This window comes from Gasterosteus aculeatus, chromosome 9 (genome assembly GCF_964276395.1).
Source record: "Gasterosteus aculeatus chromosome 9, fGasAcu3.hap1.1, whole genome shotgun sequence".
Taxonomy (NCBI): domain Eukaryota; kingdom Metazoa; phylum Chordata; class Actinopteri; order Perciformes; family Gasterosteidae; genus Gasterosteus; species Gasterosteus aculeatus.
In genome coordinates this window covers 19677502-19690612 of record NC_135696.1, presented here as the reverse complement: position 1 = coordinate 19690612, position 13111 = coordinate 19677502, and the positions used below count along the sequence as shown (strand labels likewise).

General features: G+C 45.2%; 2 protein-coding genes across 8 annotated transcripts; one reads left to right on the top strand and one right to left on the bottom strand.

The window, feature by feature from the left end:
• The first annotated feature begins 2468 nt into the window (after nucleotides 1–2468).
• LOC120825639 (intercellular adhesion molecule 1) lies at nucleotides 2469–6536 on the top strand. Of its 4 annotated transcripts, none has more exons than XR_013450509.1 (7): nucleotides 2469–2677; nucleotides 3606–3753; nucleotides 4008–4083; nucleotides 4984–5122; nucleotides 5206–5529; nucleotides 5853–5955; nucleotides 6152–6536. XR_013450509.1 is itself a non-coding variant. In XM_078079600.1 (7 exons), the coding sequence occupies exons 1-7, from the start codon at nucleotides 2623–2625 to the stop codon at nucleotides 6197–6199; spliced, it is 852 nt and encodes a 283-aa protein (XP_077935726.1). In that variant the 5' UTR covers nucleotides 2469–2622; the 3' UTR covers nucleotides 6200–6536. The 4 variants fall into 4 exon arrangements, 3 of the variants coding, with proteins under 3 accessions (XP_077935726.1, XP_077935724.1, XP_077935725.1); XM_078079600.1 differs by having other exon boundaries at nucleotides 5206–5519; nucleotides 5884–5955; XM_078079598.1 differs by having other exon boundaries at nucleotides 5206–5519.
• A 205-nt stretch (nucleotides 6537–6741) lies between these two features.
• Nucleotides 6742–12786, bottom strand: LOC120825422 (ubinuclein-1). 4 transcript variants are annotated; one of them, XM_078079595.1, is made up of 13 exons: nucleotides 12083–12786; nucleotides 11688–11792; nucleotides 11413–11514; nucleotides 11077–11211; nucleotides 10885–10967; nucleotides 10213–10768; nucleotides 10055–10125; nucleotides 9426–9555; nucleotides 9202–9326; nucleotides 8751–8855; nucleotides 8342–8485; nucleotides 8166–8216; nucleotides 6742–7834 (listed from the first exon to the last, which is right to left on the bottom strand). In XM_078079595.1, the coding sequence occupies exons 1-13, from the start codon at nucleotides 12317–12319 to the stop codon at nucleotides 7285–7287; spliced, it is 2394 nt and encodes a 797-aa protein (XP_077935721.1). In that variant the 5' UTR covers nucleotides 12320–12786; the 3' UTR covers nucleotides 6742–7284. The 4 variants fall into 4 exon arrangements, with proteins under 4 accessions (XP_077935721.1, XP_077935720.1, XP_077935723.1 ...); XM_078079594.1 differs by having other exon boundaries at nucleotides 9202–9555; XM_078079597.1 differs by lacking the exon at nucleotides 11688–11792.
• Nucleotides 12787–13111: the final 325 nt, after the last annotated feature.

Genomic DNA, 13111 nt, shown 5'->3' with positions numbered 1-13111 from the left:
ATTTCTGAAGGTCAGCCTCCCACCTGTAGGGTGACTCACCCCCCCACCAGAGATGCGTCCAATGAGGTTGGTGTCCGCAAACTTCAGGAGCTCTACGTGCAGGTGACTGCAGGGTTTGTAATCATTCGGTCCTGTGATCCTCAGCTTTTTGTGGACGGGGATGATGGCGGTGGCCTTGAAGCAGAGACAAAGTCTGGGTCGGCTGCTTTACCGGGGTTCTGTTTTTAAAAACGCCCTGTCGACGACTCTTTCCAGAATAGAGAGGTCTCGTCACTGGGTAGGGGATTTGGGGAAGGTGTTGGAAAGGATGGTACAGACACATGAGCCCCTAATTGTCTGGGAGAGGCGGTCTGGTGGTCTGGGGCTGGTTGGTGGAGCTGTGCAGGATGAAGGATGACTGTCCCGTTCAAATGTACAGTAGAACTCAATCCGCGAGCCTGCCAGGCGAAGGTCATTCATGCAAACCTGTATTATGACCCTTGTCCCCCCTCCTGAATGCCCGATCTTTCTGAAGTCGTGGCTTTCTGAGTTTGCGGTAAACCAAGGTTCGTCATTGTTATAACTCACGATATAACTGCATGATGGTAAAATGCTGTCCTCACAGAAGCTGGTGTATGATGTTACAGCCTGTGTGTGTGTGTTCAAAAACCAGTAGGGACGTAACAGCGGCAAATCACAGAAACAAAACGTGAATCGCAGACCACCTGACGTCGATGTTTCTGAACTGAACTATTGAAAATGTCTCACCAAAGCCCCGAGAGTCAGAGATCCAACCTGAACGCTCATTGATAGTTTCAGCCGGGACACTTGATTGACTTGACTGATTACACAGCAATGTTAAATTTAACATAAGGGTTGTGTTGGAACCGGCCCATTGTTTCATTTGTATGTTCTTTAGTGACATCTAGTGGTGAATGCTATCAGCTGCCCTGAGCAGCGACAACCTATTCTGTGCACATGAACTCATAGAGTGAGCCTTTGAGTTTATTAACATGTTTCTCTTGTTATTTCTTTAGTTTGAGTACAATATGCTCATGTTGGTTCACTATCACCTGCATGTGGATGTCTTATTATGTGACGGTTACAGCTTGCTGCCAAAGTAAACGGAATGCGCTGTGTATTTCATCTTTTATTAAATATACTGAACCACTGTTATCTGGTTTATGCAAGTATCCTTTAGCTACTAATATTCTATAGATATCATTCATACTTAAAAGCTGCCAAATATAACAACTTGCCTGTTCCTTGGAGAATACGCTGATGGGGAATGTAATGTCCAGCTGTCTGTGTAGCTAGAAACAACGTTTAATGAGGACAGCACAGTAAATGGATGACTTTTAAGAGGACTCTAACATAGACAAGCAACACTGGGCTTCAATGCCATGGAAGTCAGTAGATGCTGCAGATGAATGCAAAATACCCCCAAGGTGGTGTTCTCGATGAACTTCCCCAGGATCCATAACAGAGACCATAAAAACTTCAAGAGCTGGCAGACCTATCGATGGAGGACCGGGGCTCGCGTACCTCGACACAACAAGAGGAGTGCAGCCGGTTGTTGTATCTACAGGACAGGTAGAGGATGTAAATAGGAAGGAGGACATTGTCCGGAAGCTGAAGACAGACATGACTTTAACTTCCACACTCTCGCTTCAACCCCCTGACAAGAATGGGAAGGTGAGTAATATAATTAACTGGTGTCTGTACATAAGACAAGCACCTCTGCAACCAAAACAGAAGATCTAGATTATTTCTAAACCACATACATGGATCGACAGATCAATGTTGTTGAGGATTGGCCCCATTTGTCAAATCTGTTCAGGAGATGTTGACTGGAGACATTTTTATTTCTCGACTTTGAAAGTAAAATAATTATTAGAAAAATGTGTGATTCTAACATCTGGAACAGACCACTCTTGAGTATTTTGATCTTGGGATGAAAAACGGAAACAAATTGTTTAGCGTAGTTAATATTTGTTCAGTACATGTAAAGGAGAAAAGCAACAACATTGCAGGAAGAAAACAAACAAACAACAGCACACATTCATTGTGCTATTTGGGTAATTGATATTTGAACCAATTACCCTGATGTAACGTGTAAACCTCCACACAGGCGTCATACGGATACACTTCCACACATTGGACATTTGCCACCGGCAAGTGAAAAATATCGACCATGACCATCTTTAAGGATGAATACAAAAAAGAAAAATATAAAGATGCGAGACAAATATTATATTAGCAATATGTTTAAAAGTGACGAATCCGTGTAATTTCTCTCTCACACACACGCACACACACACACACACACACACACACACACTGGTGCCCTCTGTGCTGCTGAGCTCCACCGCATTATTCTTGACCCTCCCTTCCTTCCTGGTTTGCTTTACTAAGAGAGAACGCCCACGGTGGGTTCCACGGATGATCAGCTTCAGAAACACCCAAAGAAAAAAACAAAAACAGCACATGCACACACACACACACACACACCCACACTCCACCATAAAAACCTGAAGCTCCGCGTGTTCGCTCAGACATCCTACGCCTCCCTGCTGCCGGCGTCACGCAGACGGTGCCTACACATATATATTACATATATTGAGCGAGGGGACTCGGGGAAGGATGTGTGCACCTGGACGGCCAATCGCGCTCCTGCTGTTGTATCTGATCAGCTCAGGTGAGTGAAACGATGCGGCCGGGAGGTGAACGGGGGGGTTATCACATCTGAGGTTGGGCTTTTTCCAAATATACAGGACTCAAGTGCGTCTCCTTCTGATTTAGTAGTTTAACTCGTGGCATAAAAACATTGTCGTTGAGTTTGGGAACCTCAGGTATCTACAGGCACAGTACAATGTGGTGCTCGGTAGTACACTATACTCGTGCTGTGTCAGTATTTGTACTTCTTCACGGAAATTAATTGAATGCAGTGATGAAACTTCCCAGCATCCCCTCTTTTTCTGTATGATGGAAATATATATATTTCTGAACAATATTTTCAATGCAGGTTTTCACATTATAATATTGTTACTTCTAAAGATCTCACTGTTTCTTCCATCACTGAAAAGGGAAAAACGTGTTTCATTTCGCTTCATCGGCGCCAAAGATCACGGCCGTAACCATTTCTCTGGTGTCACTCGCCTTGCCGACCGGCGCGTGGCAAACATGACGAGTAGATTTTGACAGCCGTCATGCCCGGGCAGCCACGCCAGAGAGCTGCGGTGAGGTCATCCGACGGGCCGCCACCCAGGACTCGGGGAACAATGGTCATAGAATGGAGAAGCCGGTTCTTTGACTTGGGCAGGGTTGTCCTTCCTTCCTCAGAGGAACACGCTGGGTGGACTCAAACAATGGTTCACAATAGATCAGCTAAAAAGAGTATTATTTCACGCGATGGCAAATTCAATGAAATGACTCCTTTGTTCAGACAACACAAAGGCGTTTCTTATCAGGGATTCCACAGATCGTTTATGGGTTATACTTTGGAACTTTCAACTTTTAAAAATATGTATATTTCAAGGAAAATAACACTTTTCTGACAAGTGACAACTCCTCCGTGTGACTTACCGTGTCTTTCTTCCCCTCCCTCACCCCTCCCGTGACCTCAGCCTCCTCCTCCCCCGTTCCCACTCTCACACCTGCTCCACCTCTTCCATTGCAAGTTCTACCTCCCGGCACGCCTCCACCCTCTACGCCCCTCAGTGGCTCAGCAGCGGGCTGCCCTCTGACGGTGTCTCCCTCCACGCTGGTGGTCAGGTATGTCAAGGACAGCTGGGGAACGTTTTCAGTTTAAAAAAAAAAAAAAAAGGGGGTGTCTGTGTCATTTTTTCCTTCACTTCAAGGCAGACAAACAAAATGAATTTGACTAAAAGTCAAGCAAACATTAAAAAGTTTGCTTCCTCTTTAAATGCATTCCCTCTTTTTATTTGCGGTGCCACTGACTTCGCTGAGAAGCATATTTTTAACCCGTTTCTGTGTGAACTAAATGTGTGTAAACTCTCCTGTCACAGGTTTGGAGATCCGGTCACAGCAAACTGCTCTGTATCCCAGATGGGTTTCTCTCTTCTTGGTTGGAAAGTCTCCCTGGTAGGAGAATTAATACTCTCTAATACATCTATATAATCGTGTTAGCTTATGAGCCTACCAACATAATTAACGTTCAAGGACTGTAGAATAAGGTCCCCACGAATAAACTTCTGTCAGAAAAACTACTGTAAGAAATAACAGTTATTGTATTTCTTCTTTCTTTTGTTTTGTAATTAATGTCATCTAAAGGAAACATTTTTTTTTTAAATAAGCTGCAGTAAAACATTGCTATTAAAAAAAAAATTAAACCCCAAAAAGAAAACAGTAAGATAAAGTGATAAGGAGCCATGACACATTTGAATATTAGAATTAAGCATCTGTGAGATGAAAAATAAAGTTGAGTGACTGAAGACCACCTGATTTTATCCACTTTTCAGACTAGCACTCCATTCTACCTTCACTTGTGAAGAAGAGACTTTTCATTTTTTTGACCTAACACATTTAGACTTTCCTTTTTAAAACATTTTTTGCCCTAACACATTGTGACTTTTTTTCTTTTGACTTTTTCCAAATGAAAATTTTCAATTAAATATTTGGACTTTCTTTTAAAAAACATTTTTCAACCGAAAATATTTGGGACTTTACAAAATTTTTTTCAACCAAATAATTTTTTGCCTTTTCTTTCAATGAGATTTTTAAATCAAATATTTAGACTTTCTTTTCAAAATATTTTTTGACATTTTTTTCAGATTTTTTGACTTAATATTTAATATTTGACTTATATTTAATGGCAGCATTCCACCAAGGTTTGGATTTTAGTTTGTTCTTCTATGTGTGAATAATAAAGTATGGATAATTATTTCTTCGTAGACCATCGTCACCATCTACCTGCTAACATTATATTAAAGTTACTATTTGAATCATAGCAACTATGTGGTTTGTGATCCTTTGCTCCTCCAGCCGACTCCTGAACCCACGATGGATCGGTTTCTGGTCTGGCGTGTTGACAGGATCACTGACTGGGGCATCCAACCAGTGTGCTATGCGCTGGCTGACACGGGGGGGAAGTGCGACATCACTCTCCCTCTAACAGTGTACAGTGAGTTAATCCGTTTCTTTTTCTGACATGCAAGAAAAAGATCATTTTTTTCTTCTGGTTTGAATGACGATCTGGTTCCACAGAACCTCCACAAAATGTGTCCATCAGCTTTGTTAACCTCACTGGGCCGATGTTGGAGGGGCGTCAGTACACTCTGCAGTGTACAGTAGAGGACGTGGCTCCTGTTAAGGACCTCCGTGTGACCTTCTACAGAGGACAGACAGCACTGGGTCAACCACAGTCCATCAACACCACAGTGGAGAAACCAGTGACTCAGATCTTCACTTTGGACATCAGCCCGGGTAGAGAGGAAGATGAAGAGGAGTACTGGTGTGAAGCCAAGCTGGAACTGGGACTCGATGGGCCGAAGCTCCCTTCAGTGGTGACATCACAAAAGGTCACCACCTGTGAGTTGTTTTTTTTAAATCTTTCTTTCCTTAACATTAACTAAATAAAAAATCCAAATACTTTCCAGCAAATATTTTGCATCCAAACTATACACACTGCCCGCGACGCAAAGTTGCCACGAATGCAACACGTATTTTATAAAAGGTTTTAACAAATTTGACCTATTGACCCCAAATGCCCAGACTTCTTGTTTTCACCGGTAAATGGTTACGAATTGCGTAAAGGCCTTTATTGTGAAAGGTATGGACAGAAAAAAAGGACTGTAGTCTGCACTTGTTACACGCTCAATTTCTCCTCTAAAAATACCTTGTTTTTTAATCAGCGGTCTCATCCTGACTCCTCTGTCCTCTCAGTTGGGAAATACATCAATGCAACAGGACATCTCGGACAGAAAAACGTCACAGTGGAGGTCTGTCCTGGCAGCGGTACGTTATCAGCAAAGTCACACTGTTCTTTATTGGAATTCTAATTACAAATGTTTAAACTCGTCTCCCTTCCTAAATATCTGATAAATATGGCTCTGCTGCGTTGGAATCATGCGTAATCAAAAGGGGATTTCAGTATTTGTTTTTTTCTGAATTCCTGTGAATGTCAAATTAATTTGTCTCCTCCTCGTTGCAGGAAATACAAGCAGCTGTAATGGACGCTTCCTGTTGGCCATCTTGCTGATTCAGATGATTAACTGGCTGTAGAACTTCACATGAGGTGGGATTCCTCCCTCTGGATCAGCGGCTCCGGGCCAGAGAGTCGTTGGTCGGGGAAGACTCGGCGAGTCAGGTTTTCTCTCAGCATCTTATTTCAAGTTTGCAACTTCGTTTTCATCAGTATCTCAGGCCCCATTGGAAGCAGAGAATGGTCTTTTTTTTTTTTTAGAGCTTCTGCCCAGGTACATTTTCATTATGTTGATGATCCACAACCACGGTGACTCTCTGCCAACAGTGTTTCCCTTCCTGTCTGTGTACATAAGTCTATTTTTCTGTAGAATAAAGACCCACCAAAGTCGGTACATGTAGTTCTTTATCATTGCAAAGCATCAAGTGTCGTATTCATGGAGGTTCCCATTACAAGGTGTCGCCCCAAATAATTCTCATTTGAGAAAATCTTGGTAAACATAAACAAAGCATATTATCCCTCTAAGAAAACAAAAGGTTTAAGCGGAGGTGAAAATGTGGGAAGACGGGGAGTAGCTTTTAAATAAGCTGCAGAAAATGTAAGCTTTTAATATTTATTTATTCAAAGTAAATCATTCAATACAAGTCAGTGCGAGGCTCACGCGTGGTCCTCTGGGATGTTTCTCACACGGTTTGATCAGAAACACAACGAGTGAGTCGTCAATTTATTTCACTGGTAAAAGTGCAACTTCTCCTTTAATGGGTCAAAACCTTTTCTCAGATGACACAGTGATCCAAACAAAGGAGAACCACAACTTATTCATTGTAGCCGTTTACTCATTTCCACTGCAGGTTTCGGTATTGTAACATGTATGTGTCCAGTCCATTGCAGAGGAAACTTCCATGGAAACAAATGGATCATTTCCAAAACAATCTTTGGCAAAGAAAAAAGGATCCTTCACTTGTTTTGACTTTTGCTTTGCGTCATCGTAGAAATGAAATAATTCATGGTAATTTAGCCATTTCATGCTTTAATAACAAAATAAATGCACTAACTATCCCAGAGCTTCCAACCAAAGTAAGAAGGGACACAACGGCTTTTGCTTGGAGTGACTTAAGCTCAGCCTGCGTGAACCCGCTCCGTCATTGGATGGTAATGTCATCATCGTCAGAGATGATCTGCACATGGCTGGCGTCCATGTGCCTGGCAAAGTCTCCAAAGTGCACCAGCTGGGGCAAAACCCCCCGACACGTCCCGCTGAGCGGGAAGCCGACCGGGCTGGACTGAGGAGGACGAGGAGGACTTTTGGTGTCCGCGCCGAAGCCCCAGCGCCGAACCGAATGTTTGTATTTCGCCACGGCCGCCGCCAGGAGCTCCTGCGAGACCAAGAGCGGCTGCTCCCTGGCCAGCGCCTGGTCGGCGAGGACATCCAGGAGGGACGGGGTGCCAGCCGACGTTGCAGGTGCAGGCGAAGAGGATACGGCGTCCTCTGCCGCCTCGGCGGGTTTCCCCCGGGCCTCTTTCTCCTCGGAGTCAAGCCACGGGGCCACGTTGACGTCTGGACTCGTGATAACGACGTCGTCTTCCCCCCGGAGGAGTCTTTTCAGCGGCGGCGGGCCGTGCGGAACGCCGCTGCTGTCCGACTGGGCACCGATAGCCTGCGGCCTCTTCTCGGGCCGTGCCCGCTTCACTCTGAAAAAAACCCCAGCTATCAACAAAAAATATTTCCTAAGCTAATGTGTCTCATCCACATATCCATTAACGAGGAAGTGTAAACAACAACAACAACAACGTGAGGTCTATGGCCTTTTCTTAGAGTCATCTTGTTACGTTGCCTAAATTCAAATGAGTAGTTTTCTCTAAAAGTTAATTATGGGAGCGGAAATTCCCTCACACATCACTGGTTTCAGAGAAAAATGTTCTTTTCTTAATAATTCATACAAAACGTGTTATAAATGATACATTATTGTAGGAATAAATGCAAATAGAAATTGTAGGTGTGATTGTAACTCTTTGTACTCACAGTAATGACGTAAAGAGGCTCAACATTTTCCTGCTCTCCCTTATCAGAACCCTGAAGAAACAAATGAGTAAGGACACGTCTGCATGTACAAACGGCTAAAAAAGTACTTTTTCTTTTAAATATATATTTTTAAAAAACATGGGTTTCATTAGTAAACTTGGACCAGTTTCACATACCTGGATTGCATCCACCCCTTTGGCCACAGCGGCTTGACCTCATTGTCCAACATGGTCTTCAGGTGGCTCTCCATCTCTTGACTCCCTTTCCCTTCCTTTTTACATCGCTCCATTCTCACCCGTAACACCTCACACAGGCTCCCCCTGGAAGCGGGGAGAGAAGCGAGTGACGTGGATGCACCATGAACCCGGCTTAATGTGGCTGGTTGTTTGGGATTCAGGGAGCTCGCGACTGGACGAATGAGAGTTTCTCTGTTCAAACCACTTCAATTTATTTCAACCAATTGAAGATTTACTAGATTATTGGTCCATATTCCCGTCCTACGAGCAATTGATTCCCAAATGGTCATTGTGTGGGTGAAGTACTGCTTTAAGTCACAAGTCAAATGGTCCTTTTTTCATATCTGACCTGATCTCCTCATTCCACTGGAACGACTTCTTAGGACCTGCTCTTCTCCCACCTTTCTCCTCCACGTGGTCCTCTGGCCCAAAGTTCGCCTTCTCCTCTGTTGCCCTGAAATGGAGATAAACGAGTTCAAGACTAGAGAACGACATAAGCAGGCACAAATATCTCAGCATAGAACTGTTTAAACAAAAAGGTTTTGAACCTATTGTAGATCTTCTGTTGGATCATTTAAATAGCAAATAACTCCACCACATCTTTTTGTTCATCTCAGCTCCAGCTTGCACTAAGGAATAGACATCTGGATCGCTGCAATGTTGTTTTCTTCACTCGTTATTGAATTTTATTTAATTTTTTTTTTAAAAGGACCACATGCCAAACAGTACAAGTTAAAACCAGTAGCTTATTGACATTTTTCCAATCCAAATACACACTAGATATGTGCTGATGAACATACCTTGACGCCTTGACCTGCTCGTACACTACGCAGCTTAGTTCGAACCGCTCTATCTGCTCGGGCATCGCTCTGCTGACGGCCTCCCTCAGTTTCTGCAACGAGTCGCCCACGTCGGGGGGGTCCTCCTTGTCGCAGGCATATTTCCAGAAGCGAGTCACAAATACGAACCGCTGGAGCAAGACGACGGAACGAGCCAGAGACAAAACATTTAAAAGCGAGCTCACCCGCTGAGCGAGGAACAGCTTCTTCACGCGCTTGAGGAGCGTGTCTCGGCTGCAGGGCAGGAAGGACGACAGGTGCGTGTACACCTTGGAGCGGAGATGGACGCCCTGCTCGCGGCACTGCACCTCGATGCTGGGGGGGGAGAATCGGGAGGCGTGGGGGGGGTCAAGGACATAAAAACAAGACTTACAGGCCTGTAGTTCAGGTGGTGGAGCCACAATTTGACCCAAATGGTGTGTTTAGGTACTATTAACAGACTGTTCCTCCAACCTGTAGAGTGAATAATCAATGTAGATTTGGTTTTAGTGGCCGTGTGGTGCCGTGGCGTGTTGGAGACTACCCCCCTGATGGAGGCCACCAATTGCAAGTTAAGCAATCATTAAAAAAGGGTTTCAGAACTCTAGGGAGACAAGAGTGTTTGTGCCACAGTTCATGGTCATCCAGTATAGACCAAACGGATGTGATATTTAAAAAAAGGGTAGGCGACGGACAAGATCGGCAGAAATCTGTACCTCTGAATCTGAACCTAGATCAGTCTGAGCAGGAAAACATCATTTGACATCTCACAACCAGATCCTGGACCAAACTGATCTGGGGTATCGGCTTAAGTCTGCGTTGTTCCAGAACTCACTCCAGCAACACCAAGTTGATCTCCGGGGTGAAGAACTTGAGCTTCGACTCTCCCTCCGACGTCTTGGCGACCTGAGAAATGAGTGCACGTCATCGTGCGACCACACACACATAAAGATCACACACACACACACACACACACATCAAAACCCGTCTCACCGCCGTGAGTTTCCGAATGCTGTCTTCCAGGCGGGGGGGAAGGCCCTCGGGCAGCTGGACGGGCCGATGAGGAGAGGCGGAGCCGCTTTGCGACGAGGGCTGGATTGGCTCCGGGTGGAGCTTCGGCTGCGAGTTGACCTCGGCGTCCGGAGGCCGGACCTGGGGGACGGCGAAGGTTCGGCTCGCATCGTCCGCCCCGGCCGGGAACGGCGGGGCGGTCTTGGGCGACGACGTCCGTTCAGTGACATCTAACAAAGAGTCCAGGTCGATGTCCAAGTCCACCGCATTGGCCGCTTGGATGAAAGCGTGGTCGTCGGTTGAGCCAATGAGACTGAGGAGCGGGTCGGTTGATCCCGACCCCCCGCCTGCGTCTGCCGGACACAGCGGGCTGGGGAGGGGGCTCTTCTGATTGGCTTTCTCGGTCTTCTGCCGCTCCTTGGCCTTCTCCCTCTGAAACTTCTTCAACATGCTGGTGACGCTGAGGGGGCCGGCGGACCTCTTCTTCTTCTTCTTCTTCCTCTTTATCTCGTCGACCGGTCCAGTTTGAGACAAAGCCCTGCAGGATGAGACACGTCCGGGTTAAGAGGCACTCACTTTGAGAATCGGATTGAACTGAAAGGGAGGGTCCATCTGGCTCTACAGGAGAGTGGGAATAACGCGGGTCAGCCTCACCTTGAGGTCGGATCCACGTTTCTTATGATCGTTTCATCTTCTCTGCAGCGCTTCTTCGTCGGCTCATCCAGTCCTCCGTTGACCTCAGGGTGAAAACAAAAAAGAACAAACTGAAATCGGATCCTTTGAGAAGCAAAAAAAACCTCCCTATCAATGGTTTGCATGCGTGTTCTTTTCAGAAGAACTTCTTACGTCTGACGACTCCAGGGTTTCCTCTTCGGTTGCCGGGTCCTCCGTCTCAGAAGCCTGCCGGAAGTGCAGCACGCCCGAATTTACATAGAATCCACCAAATTTGGTTGTGATGGAGGCCGGCACGAATTCGTCATACTACAGGGAGCAGCCAGTAATGTAATCATTTCATTAGCATTTCTGTCAATTAGAAAGATATTAGAATGAATAAGAATGCTCCAAACGTCTATATTAGGAACAAGCGGGGAAACACTTTCTGAGCCCAAATTTCTGAATGAGGTCTTCAAGAGATACGGATATAAAAACATATGCTATGTGGGTTTCAAGTGTGCGACTCACAGCCTCAGAGTTATCAATAAAAGAATCCTCATCATCATAACCGAACCCGATATCGATCAAGTCCTGAATGCGGTCCTGCTTCTTCTTCTTCGGTTCATTGCCCTGCAAAGAGAGGATGGGAAGTGTCACCGTGCAACTTGTTTCTGATTCGTTTCTTGGTTTAGTTTGAGTTTACTCAGATGGGAAGTCAGGACCCTTTAGTCCACGTTTGACTTAATGGTCCCTCGAAGAAAATGTTTTACCAACAGTGTTTGATAAATAAGTTAAATACGAACATATTTTCTTTCCAACTTCCTTGAAGTAGCAACGATCTCCTCGTGCTCCCGCTTTTCTTGCTCTTCAAATCTGCTCAATTGGACTTTTTCTTTTGTATGCTCGATCTAAAAAAATAAATAATTCATGCATTTTACATAAAGATGAAAAAAACCTGTGTCCTTAAGTCGCAGTTTAACATTCATTAAAAAGCCAGTTGGTCAGATTGTCACAAGTCAAAGAAAAGACCTCAAACCATTGATGTCTCCAATCCTTCTGCTTAGAACAAACGGTTTCATCAACAAGATTTATCATAACCAATCATGACGATCTGACAAAATAACACAAATTGTTGATATTAAAATGTACGGTCGGTGACCGCCGGGTTTCCGGGCTGAAGTTCTGATGAAGTTCCCACCTTGTTGTCGGCGAGCTGCGTGTAGCTGAACTCCGGAAAGCGCATCTCGTCCGCCTCGAACAACGTGAGCTCCAGCCGGACCGTGCGGCCTGAGCCGTCGGCCGGGTCCCCCGACGGAGGCTCACGGTGCGGGGCCGGGACCGAGGGCGGGACCGGGACCGGGACCGGTTCCCCGGGGGGCGGAGGTCCGTGATCACCGGACAACGTGGTCAACTGAACTCTGCGGGACTCAGCCATCTCAGCCGGGCACGAACCCCTGCTGAGGTTTCATTCAGTGGAAGCAGGTGCAGGTGTGCTCGAGTGACGTCATTGAGGACGTAATTAGCAGCGTCATCTGCGGACACTGTTGAAAAGCAACTTATTATTGTTTTGTTGCGGTTCTTACATGTTTTGGTTACTTACTTTCCTCATTTCCATTTCACAATAAAATAATTAAGACGCCTCAAAGAGAAACAAGTTAATTTAACTTGCGGATCTTTGACAGCAGCTGGTAGCCATGTTAGCTTATTTGAGCAAACACACACACACACACACACACACACACACACACACACACACACACACAGGGATATGAAAAGAAAAGCTAACAACATGTGACTCGCCACCTAAACCTCATGAACAATTTACATACGTTTTGTATAAACAAAAGCAAAGAGACGATAATACTCTACTTTCGTATGTTGCAGACTTCTCTTTTCAGCTGGTTGCCTGGCAACCACTGAGCGCTAAGATTACTAAAGCAACCTAATGAAAAATCTGAATATACACATTTTCTGAAACCTGGAGGAGCTTATGATTTTGATTATAACTATTTGAGTCAATTTAGTTGGTAATATTCTTGAGTATTCTTACTATTTTGCAATCACTGTTTACAATATTACTAAATACCGTTTTGTATCTTTGCCTTGGTCACCACACGGGGGCGCTGGAGATCCACGAGGACGAGCCAGACAGCGCGCGAGACGGTGAGATATTTTAGGGGGGGGTCAGTTTAACTTGGATCATCCCACACACAGTAAAACAGGGCTA

Excerpts from the sequence above, each read along its gene's own strand:
- LOC120825639 (XM_078079598.1), top strand. The coding sequence starts at position 2,623 with ATGTGTGCACCTGGACGGCCAATCGCGCTCCTGCTGTTGTATCTGATC. Across the intron at positions 2,678-3,605 it reads GTTGTATCTGATCAGCTCAG|CCTCCTCCTCCCCCGTTCCC; the intron begins GTGAGTGAAACG and ends CCGTGACCTCAG. Across the intron at positions 5,956-6,151 it reads GGAGGTCTGTCCTGGCAGCG|GAAATACAAGCAGCTGTAAT; the intron begins GTACGTTATCAG and ends TCCTCGTTGCAG.
- LOC120825422 (XM_078079594.1), bottom strand. The coding sequence starts at position 12,319 with ATGGCTGAGTCCCGCAGAGTTCAGTTGACCACGTTGTCCGGTGATCAC. Across the intron at positions 11,793-12,082 it reads CGCAGCTCGCCGACAACAAG|ATCGAGCATACAAAAGAAAA; the intron begins GTGGGAACTTCA and ends TTATTTTTTTAG. Across the intron at positions 10,769-10,884 it reads AACGTGGATCCGACCTCAAG|GGCTTTGTCTCAAACTGGAC; the intron begins GTGAGGCTGACC and ends CTCATCCTGCAG.